General features: G+C 42.4%; 2 protein-coding genes across 7 annotated transcripts in view; both read left to right on the plus strand.

The window, feature by feature from the left end:
- The window catches only part of LOC124125952, a 36,424-nt gene extending 34,339 nt beyond the window's left edge, over nt 1-2,085 (plus strand). For both annotated transcript variants that reach the window (XM_048400650.1, XM_048400651.1), the window contains one exon: nt 1,330-2,085. In XM_048400650.1, the coding sequence (XP_048256607.1) occupies nt 1,330-1,506 (177 nt within the window). In that variant the 3' untranslated portion in view covers nt 1,507-2,085. The remainder of the gene's footprint in view (nt 1-1,329) is intronic.
- A 9,127-nt stretch (nt 2,086-11,212) lies between these two features.
- The window catches only part of LOC125382163, a 67,802-nt gene continuing 64,712 nt past the window's right edge, over nt 11,213-14,302 (plus strand). For 2 of the 5 annotated variants that reach the window (XM_048400663.1, XM_048400667.1), the window contains exon 1: nt 11,461-11,554. The gene's annotated coding sequence lies outside the window, so the exon portion shown is untranslated. Of the gene's footprint in view, nt 11,311-11,460; nt 11,566-14,302 lie in introns of those variants that run through there. The other 3 variants (XM_048400665.1, XM_048400666.1, XM_048400664.1) reach the window with 3 other exon arrangements.

Raw genomic sequence — 14,302 nt, forward strand, 5'->3', positions numbered from 1 at the left:
TCCACTAGACCAGTGCCTGCTACAAGGCTCAGCTTCACCAGTCCACTAGACCAGTGCCTGCTACAAAGCTCAGCTACACCAGTCCACTAGACCAGTGCCTGCTACAAAGCTCAGCTACACCAGTCCACTAGACCAGTGCCTGCTACAAAGCTCAGCTTCACCAGTCCACTAGACCAGTGCCTGCTACAAGGCTCAGCTACACCAGTCCACTAGACCAGTGCCTGCTACAAGCCTCAGCAGCACCAGTCCACTAGACGAATGCCTGCTACAAAGCTCAGCTACACCAGTCCACTAGACCAGTGCCTGCTACAAAGCTCAGCTACACCAGTCCACTAGACCAGTGCCTGCTACAAAGCTCAGCTACACCAGTCCACTAGACCAGTGCCTGCTACAAAGCTCAGCTACACCAGTCCACTAGACCAGTGCCTGCTACAAGGCTCACCTACACCAGTCCACTAGACCAGTACCTGCTACAAGGCTCAGCTACACCAGTCCACTAGACCAGTGCCTGCTACTAAGCTCAGCTACACCAGTCCACTAGACCAGTGCCTGCTACAAGGCTCAGCTACACCAGTCCACTAGACCAGTGCCTGCTACAAAGCTCAGCTACACCAGTCCACTAGACCAGTGCCTGCTACAAGTCTCAGCAGCACCAGTCCACTGGCCAGTGCCTGCTACAAAGCTCAGCTACACCAGTCCACTAGACCAGTGCCTGCTACAAAGCTCAGCTACACCAGTCCACTTGACCAGTGCCTGCTACAAAGCTCAGCTACACCAGTCCACTAGACCAGTGCCTGCTACAAGGCTCAGCTACACCAGTCCACTAGACCAGTGCCTGCTACAAAGCTCAGCTACACCAGTCCACTAGACCAGTGCCTGCTACAAAGGTCAGCTACACCAGTCCACTAGACCAGTGCCTGCTACAAGGCTCAGCTACACCAGTCATACGTCCTGGATTTGTTGGTTATCATTGATGGCTTTCACGAACACCTGTTGTCATCATTGATTTTCACTGAGCCGTTCATATAATTGTCATCACTATTTGGCCTTTTACGCAAAATGGAATCTGTTTCGGCAGATAATCGAGATAATTCTGTGGTCACGTTTTTTGTGTGCATTTTGTTAGAGGAGAATACAAAGGGTCGAGTTGTAAGACCTCGATGACGTGGGTCGTTTCTCTGGTCCACAATCAATACACAGGCCTCTGTGATACAGATGGAATGTTGCTGACTGCTGTGTAAAACAACATTCACTCCACTATTCCAAGCACATAGTCAGCGTGATAGGTTTGATGATAAAATACTTATTCTGATATTTCTCCCATTTCAGGATCAGGCGATGGATCTTTTGTGCCGCTCCAGCGAAGCCTACACCACTGCCTATCAACGTGGTCATCTGAAGGTCAAAGATGACGTCAGACACGTCCGTCATGCTCTGTGTCTTTGTCAGTTTGTAGAGAAAGAACATGTCAGGAAACTAACGGCCATCCCACTGGAAGTCGTGTGAGTTGAGGCTCAGCGTAAACAGACATACTGACAATGGCCTATGGGTTGACGGTGAGAAGGTAGAAGGTGTTGTGACATTCAGGATGCCGGCGTGAACCGGGGCGTCTGTACATGACAAGGTCGCCATGTGTGTTATTCACTTCTACAATATGTATGTCATCGTTAGTTGCTGTTGGATGTCACAGAACATTTGTTTGGTTCCTGAGTCACGGGCGGACCTATTGTTGACCGAAAAAAGAAATGTGTATGAAGGCATTTGGGTGAAGGATGCCAGCTCAAAGCAACAGACCAGATTATCAAGATGACAGAGACATGTACCTCACTCACACTGATTGGTGTTTGTCCTCTTTACTGATACAGGCCACTGACAAGACCGTCAACAGTGTTAATTATAATTACAACTATGACGTCACTTTGTTACAGTGGCAGTGTTTTATATATATGTTTATTTTCTGTATTTTATATATCTGTATACATATAATGTTTTGAAAAGAAATGATGTTTTTACTTTTTACTGCATTAAATAAACCTGTACAGCTGCTGTACTCTACAGCACTGCTTTCAGCAGAATAATGACTTATCTGTGTGTGGAGTTTTCTTTTATACTTCTACTGGCTGTGGGGCGGAGCAGGTAGCCTGGGTCGGTCCTATGTTTGATACAGCTTACGCCTGATTTGTCTTGTCTACACAACTATAACAGGGTATGAGCGGCAAGTCATACATATACAACTTCAGGAGGGGGAATACAGGCAGAATGTTTTTCATATTTTTTACCGTCGTCAATAAACCCGCCTTACTTACAACGACCCGTGTTATTTGTGAACACCCCCAGGTACACTGTCTTAGCTGCTGAGTATCTGTAACGATGTGACACTTTACTGACCTACTTTACTCACCTACTTTCTGCAATGCAAATTTGAAGCTCGTGCATTACGAATACACTGGCAACATCACTCAAAGCGCACATAATGCACGAGCAGTACGAAAACACGGCTAGAGCATATTTCCGTGCAGCATTGTGTTGTGTTCAGTTTCATTGATTGCATGATGTTTTTATCGTTCATGTTGATGACGCAGTAGTTTGTTACTGTGATGTACTGTAAGATAGCGTACACGGCTCCGGAATGTCCCGCGCTTACCTTAACGTGAGAAATACTATATAAGAAACGCCCAGTTTGAATGCGCATCAAACACGTCAAGCAGATACTCTTTGCTCAACAATCCCCTGATTTGCCACTTAACCATACATCACTACATCAAACTGCGAAATCCGACGCATGTTTGGCTAACACCCCGGGACAGTGGGCAGATTGCACAGATCTTTGACAATGATCGAGGTCATTAGAAAAAACAAACACATAAATAAGTGTTTTACATGATCTCCAAATTTATTAAATATCTCTATTCTCAACCTGTCACAGAACATCTTTGCTTTGGGACAGCTATGTCATCATTCGTATGATTATAAATTCTTGTCAAATGTCTGACACTAATGCCTATATGTCTAACACTTGTTGTTTCTGAAAGTTTTTTGCAGATAGAGCTGATTGACATATTCTTTATTATGCATATGAAACTATTTGAACAAATGGTAAAATGTAGTGCATGTCGTAAATATATATCCTCATGCATGAAACGCTTTGAGTTGAAACTGTTGTGAAACTTCAACTGTTTGGGTATTACATGATACAAGATACAAGAATATTTAATTAACGTCGGTTGTGGGGGAAAACAAATACATATTTAGCTCTTCAGAGTGTGGGCACGGGTGGCCCAGTCGTCTTTGTTGCCGCGATTCGCTGTGCAGAGTTGCGTCCCTTGGCCACGCCAGAAACCTATGATTGTGGGTTCGAATCCCGGTTCGCCCCGATTATGTTTCTAGGTTTGTCTGCACCATACCCGTGCTCGTGGGTTAACCGAAGTGGTAAACGTCTGAGACCTGCATCACTTCGGGCTATCCTCCCACATTAAGCTGACACGCCATGATATAACTGGAATACTGTTAAAAGCGGCGTTAAACCCGACTCACTCACTCACTCTTCAGAGATATTGCCATTAACATGAACTGCTCCAAGATGACCATTACCAGACTGGTCGCACGTCTCCGACAGACTGGCAGACCCGCAGACAGACCCGCAGTGGCAGACCAAAGGTCACGACCCAGCAGGATGACCGCTTTTTACGGGTACTTCATCTGAGGAACAGATTTCTTACTGTGACGTCATCAGCTGCCAACATGCTTAGGACATCCGGTCAGCAGACAAACAGTGAGCAGACGACAACGACATTATGGTCTCCGGGCTTATCGCCCTTTCAAGGGCATGACCTTGACCCGTCAACATCGACGTTCCAGATTGACGTGGTGCAGGCAAACTCAGCGATGACAACAAAGGGAGTGCTGTTTAGTGACGAGGGCAGGTTCCGACTCTTCAAACCTGATGGGCGGACGCGAGTTTATCGACGACGTGGGGAACGTACGGCTCCTTGTTGTGTCCAGGAGGTGGAACCTTACGGGGGCGGAAGTGTGATGGTCGGGGGCGGCATTTGCAGTGCGAGAAGACGGAACTTGTCAACATCGAAAGCAATCTGACAGCACAACACTACATTGACAATATCTTACGGCCAGTGGTTCTTCCTTTCATCCAGCGTCAACAACGGACGGTGTTCCAACAAGATAAAGCCACACCCCATAAAGCCCGTATTACTAGAGACTTCCTCAACGCCAACAACGTGACTGTCCTGCCGTGGCCAGCTCGATCACCAGATCTGTCAACCATAGAACACCTCTGGAACTAGCTGGGGTGTCGTCTTCGGAAACGTCAACATCCTCCCTTGACGAGACAGGCGTTGATCGTTGCCCTCAGTGAGGAATGGAATCGGATACCTGCAGTCGATGTGAGGACGCTTGTCTACTCACAAGCGCATTCGAAGATACATTGCCGCTCATGGAGGTCATATCCCGCATTGAACGGTCTGGGCCGTCGTCACCTTAAAGTTGAACCAATGTTGTTGATCGAATACTGGACGAAATACCCCTTGTCAAGAAATGTCCCTGTCGGAGGTCAAGGACTTTATTGTTGAAGTAGTAAATTCGCATTTTACTTTTCTGAATGATGAATTTCTACAATACAATTGCTGCTTTAAATATTTGCTTCGCCATATTTTATCCTAGAAATATCGTTGGTAACGGCTTTTTGGCCGTCAGTTTAGTATCCCGAAAACAAAAGCTACCGCTTCATGACCATGTCCAATATACCCCCAACATCATTACATTACACCCGATATTTCCAGTACAGTTAAGGGAAGCGTATTCACAAACGAGATAAATACCACAGGCATAGGGCGGTCCGGTAGCCAAGTGGTTAAAGCGTTCGTTTGTCACGCCGAAGACCCGGGTTCGATTCCCGACATGGGTACAATGTGTGAAGCCCATTTCTGGTGTCCCCCGCCGTGATATTGCTGGAATATTGCTAAAAGCGGCGTAAAACCATACTCACTCACTCACTCACAGGCATAATTAGGAGCCCATTTCAATTGTGGAGTGCTGACATTAACTGGGTGGTGGAACACATGACCTAAACCCTTATAGTCCAAAACCTGTCGTTACAAAGTTACGTGCAATTTCGGTAAATAACGTCACTTCCAGATTAATTAATTCATGTCCAAATCATTGGGAATATACACATCCCAAATGCAACACTAAGTTATTTATTAAGTAATTTACAGAAAGGTGCAAGCCTCATACACTTGATTATGTATAGTTGGAAACATTGATGCCAAACCAACCATGCCACACCACCCCATCATGGTAGCTTCCATTCCTGATCTTGGAATGAAAATCCCAGAAACATAACACTAAAGTGCCTAACCGTGAGTTTGACGTACAGAATGTATGTACCCATTATATCCAACTGCAAGAAGCACTTCTTGAGTTTTCATGAACTTAATGCCTACTGCAAGAAGCACTTCTGGAGTTTTCATGAACTCAATGCCTACTGCAAGAAGCACTTCTTAAGTTTTCATGAACTCAATACCTACTGCAAGAAGCACTTCTTGAGTTTCCATGAACTCGAAACCTACTGCAAGAAGCACGTCTGGAGTTTTCTTGAACTGAATACCTACTGCAAGAAGCACTTCTTGAGTTTCCATGAACTCAATACCTACTGCAAGGAGCACTTCTTGAGTTTCCATGAACTCAATACCTACTGCAAGAAACACTTCTGGAGTTTCCATGAACTCAATACCTACTGCAAGAAACACTTTTGGAGTTTTCTAGAATTCAATACCTCCTGCAAGACGCACTTCTGGTGTTTTCTAGAACTCAATACCTACTGCAAGAAGCACTTCTTGAGTTTCCATGAACTCAATACCTACTGCAAGGAGCACTTCTTGAGTTTCCATGAACTCAATACCTACTGCAAGAAACACTTCTGGAGTTTCCATGAACTCAATACCTACTGCAAGAAACACTTTTGGAGTTTTCTAGAATTCAATACCTCCTGCAAGACGCACTTCTGGTGTTTTCTAGAACTCAATACCTACAGCAAGAAACACTTCTGGAGTTTCCATGAACTCAATACCTACTGCAAGGAGCACTTCTTGAGTTTCCATGAACTCAATACCTACTGCAAGAAACACTTCTGGAGTTTCCATGAACTCAGTACCTACTGCAAGAAACACTTTTGGAGTTTTCTAGAATTCAATACCTCCTGCAAGACGCACTTCTGGTGTTTTCTAGAACTCAATGCCTACTGCAAGAAACACTTCTGGAGTTTTCTTGAACTCAATACCTACTGCAAGAAACACTTCTGGAGTTTTCTTGAACTCAATACCTACAGCAAGAAGCACTTCTGGAATTTTCTAGAACTCAATACCTACTGCAAGAAACACTTTTGGAGTTTTCTTGAACTCAATACCTACTGCAAGAAACACTTCTGGTGTTTTCTAGAACTCAATGCCTACTGCAAGAAGCACTTCTGGAATTTTCTAGAACTCAATACCTACTGCAAGAAACACTTCTGGAGTTTTCTAGAACTCAATACCTACAGCAAGACGCACTTCTGGTGTTTTCTAGAACTCAATGCCTACTGCAAGAAACACTTCTGGTGTTTTCTAGAACTCAATGCCTACTGCAAGAAACACTTCTGGAGTTTTCTTGAACTCAATACCTACAGCAAGAAACACTTCTGGAGTTTTCTTGAACTCAATACCTACTGCAAGAAGCACTTCTGGTGTTTTCTAGAACTCAATGCCTACTGCAAGACGCACTTCTGGAGTTTTCTAGAACTCAATACCTACTGCAAGAAACACTTCTGGAGTTTTCTAGAACTCAATACCTACAGCAAGAAACACTTCTGGGGTTTTCTAGAACTCAATACCTACTGCAAGAAACACTTCTGGAGTTTTCTAGAACTCAATACCTACTGCAAGACGCACTTCTGGAGTTTTCTAGAACTCAATACCTACTGCAAGAAACACTTCTGGAGTTTTCTTGAACTCAATGCCTACTGCAAGAAACACTTCTGGAATTTTCTTGAACTCAATGCCTACTGCAAGAAGCACTTCTGGTGTTTTCTTGAACTCAATGCCTACTGCAAGAAACACTTCTGGAATTTTCTTGAACTCAATGCCTACTGCAAGAAGCACTTCTGGTGTTTTCTTGAACTCAATACCTACAGCAAGAAACACTTCTGGAGTTTTCTTGAACTCAATACCTACTGCAAGAAACACTTCTGGTGTTTTCTTGAACTCAATACCTACTGCAAGAACAACTTCTGGTGTTTTCTAGAACTCAATGCCTACTGCAAGAAACACTTCTGGTGTTTTCTAGAACTCAATACCTACAGCAAGACGCACTTCTGGTGTTTTCTAGAACTCAATACCTACTGCAAGAAACACTTCTGGTGTTTTCTTGAACTCAATACCTACTGCAAGAAACACTTCTGGTGTTTTCTAGAACTCAATACCTACAGCAAGAAACACTTCTGGTGTTTTCTAGAACTCAATACCTACAGCAAGACGCACTTCTGGTGTTTTCTAGAACTCAATACCTACAGCAAGACGCACTTCTGGTGTTTTCTAGAACTCAATACCTACAGCAAGACGCACTTCTGGTGTTTTCTAGAACTCAATACCTACAGCAAGAATCACTTCTGGTGTTTTCTAGAACTCAATACCTACAGCAAGACGCACTTCTGGTGTTTTCTAGAACTCAATACCTACTGCAAGAAACACTTCTGCTGTTTTCTAGAACTCAATACCTACTGCAAGAAACACTTCTGGTGTTTTCTTGAACTCAATACCTACTGCAAGAAACACTTCTGGTGTTTTCTAGAACTCAATACCTACAGCAAGAAGCACTTCTGGAATTTTCTAGAACTCAATACCTACTGCAAGAAACACTTTTGGAGTTTTCTTGAACTCAATACCTACTGCAAGAAACACTTCTGGTGTTTTCTAGAACTCAATGCCTACTGCAAGAAGCACTTCTGGAATTTTCTAGAACTCAATACCTACTGCAAGAAACACTTCTGGAGTTTTCTAGAACTCAATGCCTACTGCAAGAAACACTTCTGGAGTTTTCATGAACTCAATGCCTACTGCAAGAAACACTTCTGGTGTTTTCTAGAACTCAATACCTACAGCAAGACGCACTTCTGGTGTTTTCTAGAACTCAATACCTACTGCAAGACGCACTTCTGGTGTTTTCTAGAACTCAATACCTACAGCAAGAAACACTTCTGGTGTTTTCTAGAACTCAATACCTACTGCAAGAAACACTTCTGGTGTTTTCTAGAACTCAATACCTACAGCAAGAAACACTTCTGGTGTTTTCTAGAACTCAATACCTACAGCAAGACGCACTTCTGGTGTTTTCTAGAACTCAATACCTACAGCAAGAAACACTTCTGGTGTTTTCTAGAACTCAATACCTACTGCAAGACGCACTTCTGGTGTTTTCTAGAACTCAATGCCTACAGCAAGACGCACTTCTGGTGTTTTCTAGAACTCAATACCTACAGCAAGACGCACTTCTGGTGTTTTCTAGAACTCAATACCTACAGCAAGAAACACTTCTGGTGTTTTCTAGAACTCAATACCTACAGCAAGAAACACTTCTGGTGTTTTCTAGAACTCAATGCCTACAGCAAGACGCACTTCTGGTGTTTTCTAGAACTCAATACCTACAGCAAGAAACACTTCTGGTGTTTTCTAGAACTCAATGCCTACAGCAAGACGCACTTCTGGTGTTTTCTAGAACTCAATACCTACAGCAAGAAACACTTCTGGTGTTTTCTAGAACTCAATGCCTACAGCAAGAAACACTTCTGGTGTTTTCTAGAACTCAATACCTACAGCAAGAAACACTTCTGGTGTTTTCTAGAACTCAATGCCTACAGCAAGAAGCACTTCTGGTGTTTTCTAGAGCTCAATACCTACAGCAAGAAACACTTCTGGGGTTTTCATGAACTCAATACCTACTGCAAGAATTTCAAGAGTTGTGGAGGTAGCAACGATTATTTACTCACGTGCTACATACAAGCAATATGAAAAGTCTGTAGTTGTCCCTTTCCGCGACCAGTGTTAGTCTCCCTTTTCATTAATATGGGAAAACACACGGAGATGTTTCTTTGATATAATGATGTATAGAGTGACCAGTAGGAGTCATTCATAGTTAAAATAATAAATATATTACAGCAGCTTTTGACGTAGTTTCATTTATTTACCCACACGCTATATGCAAGAGATATGAAAAGTCTGTAGTTGTCCCTTTCCGCGACCAGTGTTCGTCTCCCATTTACTTAATACCAGAAAACACACAGGGATGTTTCTTTTTTATAAAGATGTGTAGATGGTCCAGTAGGAGTCATTCATAGTTAAAATAATAAATATATTACAGCAGCTTTTGAGGTAGTGACAATTATTTACCCACACGCTATATACAAGCAATATGAAAAGTCTGTAGTTATCCCTTTCCGCGACCAGTGTTCGTCTCCTGTTTAATTGATAGTTGAAAACACACAGCGATGTTTCTTTTATATAATAATGTGTAGACGGTCCACTAGGAGTCATACATAGTAAACATAATCATTATATTTCAACAGTGTTGGAGGTAGCTACCACTATTTACCCACATGCTATGTGCAAGCAATGTGAAAAGTCTGTAGATGTCTCTTTCCGCGACCAGTGATCGTCTTCCGTTTAATTGATAAGTGAAACCACACAAGGATATTTCTTTTATATAATAATGTGGAGAGTGGCCAGTAGGAGTCATACATAGTAAAAATAATAAATCTATTACAACAGCTGTGAGGTTAGCAACGATTATTTACCCACATGCTATATGCAAGCAATGTGAAAAGTCTGTAGATGTCTCTTTCCGCGACCAGTGTTCGTCTTCCGTTTAATTGATAAGTGAAAACACACAAGGATATTTCTTTTATATAATAATGTGTAGAGTGGCTAGTAGGAGTCATACATACCTATGCCTGCCAATATGAAAAGTCTGTAGTTGTCCCTTTTCCGGACCAATGTTCTCGTCCGGTATAAAACAAACATGAAACATACTCAATGCTCTTTTTTTCATAATATATTGTGTAAGAGTGACATGTCAGTGGACCGAATAGAAAAGGCATTGTATTATACCCATTGTAGGGGTAGCCTATGAGGATTTTTACACACACCAAAAAAGGCAATATGAAGAGTCTGTAGTTGTCACTCTCCCAGACCAACGTAAGCCTCCCGTTTCATTGATGTGTGAAATACACAAGAATGTTTCTATTATATAATAATGAAATTGTGTAGAGTGACCAGTAGGGGTCATACATACATAGTGACCAATCAGTGGCAAAATATGCAAGGCTCTTCTTTGATAATGTGTAGGGTGGCTACAAAGAATACATTCTGAAAAACGTTGAATAGATTAAAGTGAGACAACGTCAATGCCACTGGCTTCGAATACCCCAAAGCTGTAAAAATGCATTTTTCCATATATTTAATCATTTATATGAGAATTCGACGATATATGATATAGTGGAAAAGCTAATATTAAGTCAAGATTCCCCTTTGATAGAAATTATCTAAATCCGATAGTTAACAGAAAATATTGTGTAAAAAAGTGAGCCAACCAGTATATCTGTTTTCCTCTCAGATGACGTACCACTTTTGATAGCAACGTTTGTCTCTAGAAAAAGGAAAAATAGGGATCAGAGTAAAATAAAGTGGCCTGTGTTCTGAAAAGAAAGTTCGGCTATCGTTTGTCAGCTATATTTGTGATTGCAAGAATGCGTATGAAGAAAATGTATGTATATGTCCGTTCTAGTACCTATTCAAACGGATTTTGTAAACGTGCATATATTTATTGGTTTAGGGTAGTGAGATACATTACCACGATGTCTAAAGAGACTGAATCAAACCACAGATGATCTCAATCGTCACCTCACTAACAGAACAGATAAAAAAAATAATGGCTTTAAATGTGTTAAAATTGTATGCGCTTGATCGAGTGAGTATATATACATATTATATATATAAGAATACTGCGTTCGTAATATTTATTCAGACAAAAATGTATGGAATTGTTATAATTTGACTGGGATTTGTCTATTAATAGCTGCGCATTTCGTATTGTCGTGCGGAAGCTTAAATACAGTATAGTTGAACTACACGCGCGAGTATAACAGGCATACCTCTCGATAAACGTAGCTCTGAGACCTTGTGTGGGGAAGGGACGTATACTGACTCGATTACCCTAGGAGGTTCGTGGAGAGGAAGGTGAAAAGATTCTCAAGGCACAAGTCTTCAAGTATAACATGACTTATTCTCTCGACTGCAAACTCCCTATTTTGTGTTATAGTGTGAATTATAAAACATATTTACATTAAATATCAGGGTATGTTCATATCTTAGGTAAAATGAGGAACAACTCACCAACTAAACATCTACAGGGAACATTTCTCGTTGACACCGTATATCTGGGGACTTCCCCGTTCAATATTAGCTCCACGTCACATTGTAAATTGACGAAGTAGCTGTAGAACAGTAAAACGGTAGGATACATGTAAGATTTTGTGGCAGTGTTGTATATTTGTGTATTTCATAAAGGAAGTAATCTTGTATATCGTAATGAAATGATGTTTTAACCTTTTACTGTTGCATTAAATTGAATAAATAGAGCATATTTCATGTGTCGAGTGAGGGCGTGGAAAGGAAATATTTTTACGAGTGGCGTAGCCACGAGTGAAACTTCAATCCTTTTCCCCCGCAACCAGTATATGTAATAACTAATCTCTGAGTGGCTCTGGTATTGGCTCCCTCTCTACTGGGTATTGGCTCCCTGTCTGCCGGGTATCGGCTCCCTGTCTGCCAGGTATTGGCTCCCTGTCTACTGGATATTGGCTCCCTATCTAGTGGGTATTGGCTCCCTGTCTACTTGATATTGGCTCCCTCTCTACTGCGTATTAGCTTCCTCTTTACTGGTATTGACTCTTTCTCTATTGGATATTAGCTCCCTGTCTACTGGATATTGGCTCCCTGTCTACTGGGTATTTGCTCCCTGTCTACTTGATATTGGCTCCCCCTCTACTGCGTATTAGCTTCCTCTCTACTGGTATTGACTCTTTCTCTATTGGATATTGGCTCCGTCTCTACTTGGCATGGGTTCCCTGTCTACTGGATATTGGCTCCCTGTCTACTGAGTATTGACCCCCTGTCTACTGGATGTTGGCTCCCTGTCTACTGGATATTGGCCCCCTGTCTATTGAGTATTGACCCCATGTTTACTGGGTATTGACTCCTTCTCTTTTGGGTATTAGCTCCCTCTCTACTGGGTATTGGCTCCCTGTCTACTAGATATTGGCTCCCTCTATACTGGGTATTGACTCTCTTTCTCTACTGGGTATTGGCCCCCTGTCTACTGGGTATTGGCTCCCTGTCTACTAGATATTGGCTCCCTCTCTACTGGGTATTGGCTTCCTCTCTTCTGGGTATTAGCTCCCTCTCTACTGGGTATTGACTCTTTCTCTGTTGGATATTAGCTCCCTCTCTACTGGATATTGGCTCCCTCTCTACTGAGTATTGGCCCCCTGTCTATGGAGTATTGGCTCCCTCTCTACTGGGTATTAGCTCTCTCTTTACTGGGTATTAGCTTCCTCTCTACTGGGTATTGGCTCCTTCTCTATTTGGTAGTAGCTCCCTCTCTACTGGGTATTGGCTACCTATCTACTGGATATTTGCTCCCTCTCTACTGGGCATTGGCTTCCTCTCTACTGGGTATTGGCTCCCTCTCTACTGGGTATTGGCTTCCTCTCTACTGGATATTGGCTCCCTATCTTGTGGGTATTGGCTCCCTGTCTACTAAATATTGGCTCCCTCTCTACTGGGTATTGGCTTCCTCTCTACTGGGTAATAGCTCCCTCTCTACTGGGTATTGGCTACCTGTTTGACTGGATATTGACTCTCTCTTTACTGGGTTTTAGCTCCCTCTCTACTGGGTATTGGCTCCCTCTCTACTGGGTATTGGCTCCCTCTCTACTGGGTATTGGCTCCCTCTCTACGGGGCATTGGCTTCCTCTCTACTTGGTATTGGCTCCCTCTCTACTGGGTATTGGCTGACTGTCTACTGGATATTGGCTCCCTATCTAGTGGGTATTTGCTCCCTCTCTACTGGGTATTTGCCCCCTGTCTACTGGGTATTAGATCACTCTCTACTGGGTATTGGCTCCCTCTCTACTGGGTATTTGCCCCCTGTCTACTGGGTATTAGATCACTCTCTACTGGGTATTGGCTCCCTGTCTATCTGGTGTCGGTTCCCTGTGAACCAATTACGATGGTTGTTGGGTCCCTCGTTACCAAGTTACAGACTTACGTCCCTAGGATCATCGCTGAGGTTTTCCATTTTCAATAGACCTGTGAAGAATCCGGGGTAGAATAGGTCTTCAGCAACCCATGCTTTCCGTAAAAGGTGACTAACGGGATCGGGTGGTCAGGTTCGCTGACTTGGTTGATGCATGTCATCGATCCCAATTGCGTGGATCAATGCTCATGATATTAATCACTGGATTGTCTGGTCCAGACTCGATTATTTACAGACCGCCGTCATATTGCTGGAATATTGCTGAGTGTGGTGTTAAACAACAAACCAACCCATCCAACCATTTTCAATATGGCCACCACAATTTCCTCTGTCAATATTTTTCAAAATGTAATGAACTGGGCAAGTGTATAGTTAGTAGTGGTGATTGACACATATGTTCGGGATATTCCATATTTTGACCTCAATTTGACTTGTTGAAACATGCTCTTAATACTCTCAAAATGCACTCCAGGGTCTGTAAACATCATCAGCCACTGGACTTGAAACGTGACATGCTTCTTTCAACCAATGATGACACTTACAGAAGTTCAAATCTGATTTTCGACATGGCTACCACAGCAGCCATATTGAAATACCTAATCATGGCCACTGCTCAGCTGTTTATTCCAACAATGTAATGTAATGCCCTCAAAAGTCATTTTAGGCGCTGTAAAAAAAATGTCTGAAATTGTGTCCTGTTCATCTCCATATCATGATTAGTGTTTTTCGTGTGTCATAACTGGAATCATTGTATGACATTAGAACAATTATAAGGCTCAGAGTTGAAAAATATGTTCTGTAAAATAAATTTGATTGTTGTGTATTACAACTATGTTATATAAAAGATTTTGAAACCTTGTGGAAATTTATTTACCTGTTTCAGATGTGTTAATACAATTCTCCTTGGATGCCTTATTTCACAAATTCATATAAATAATACAAA

Source organism: Haliotis rufescens, unplaced genomic scaffold (assembly GCF_023055435.1).
Source record: "Haliotis rufescens isolate VD_foot unplaced genomic scaffold, xgHalRufe1.0.p SCAF_2, whole genome shotgun sequence".
NCBI lineage: Eukaryota > Metazoa > Mollusca > Gastropoda > Lepetellida > Haliotidae > Haliotis > Haliotis rufescens.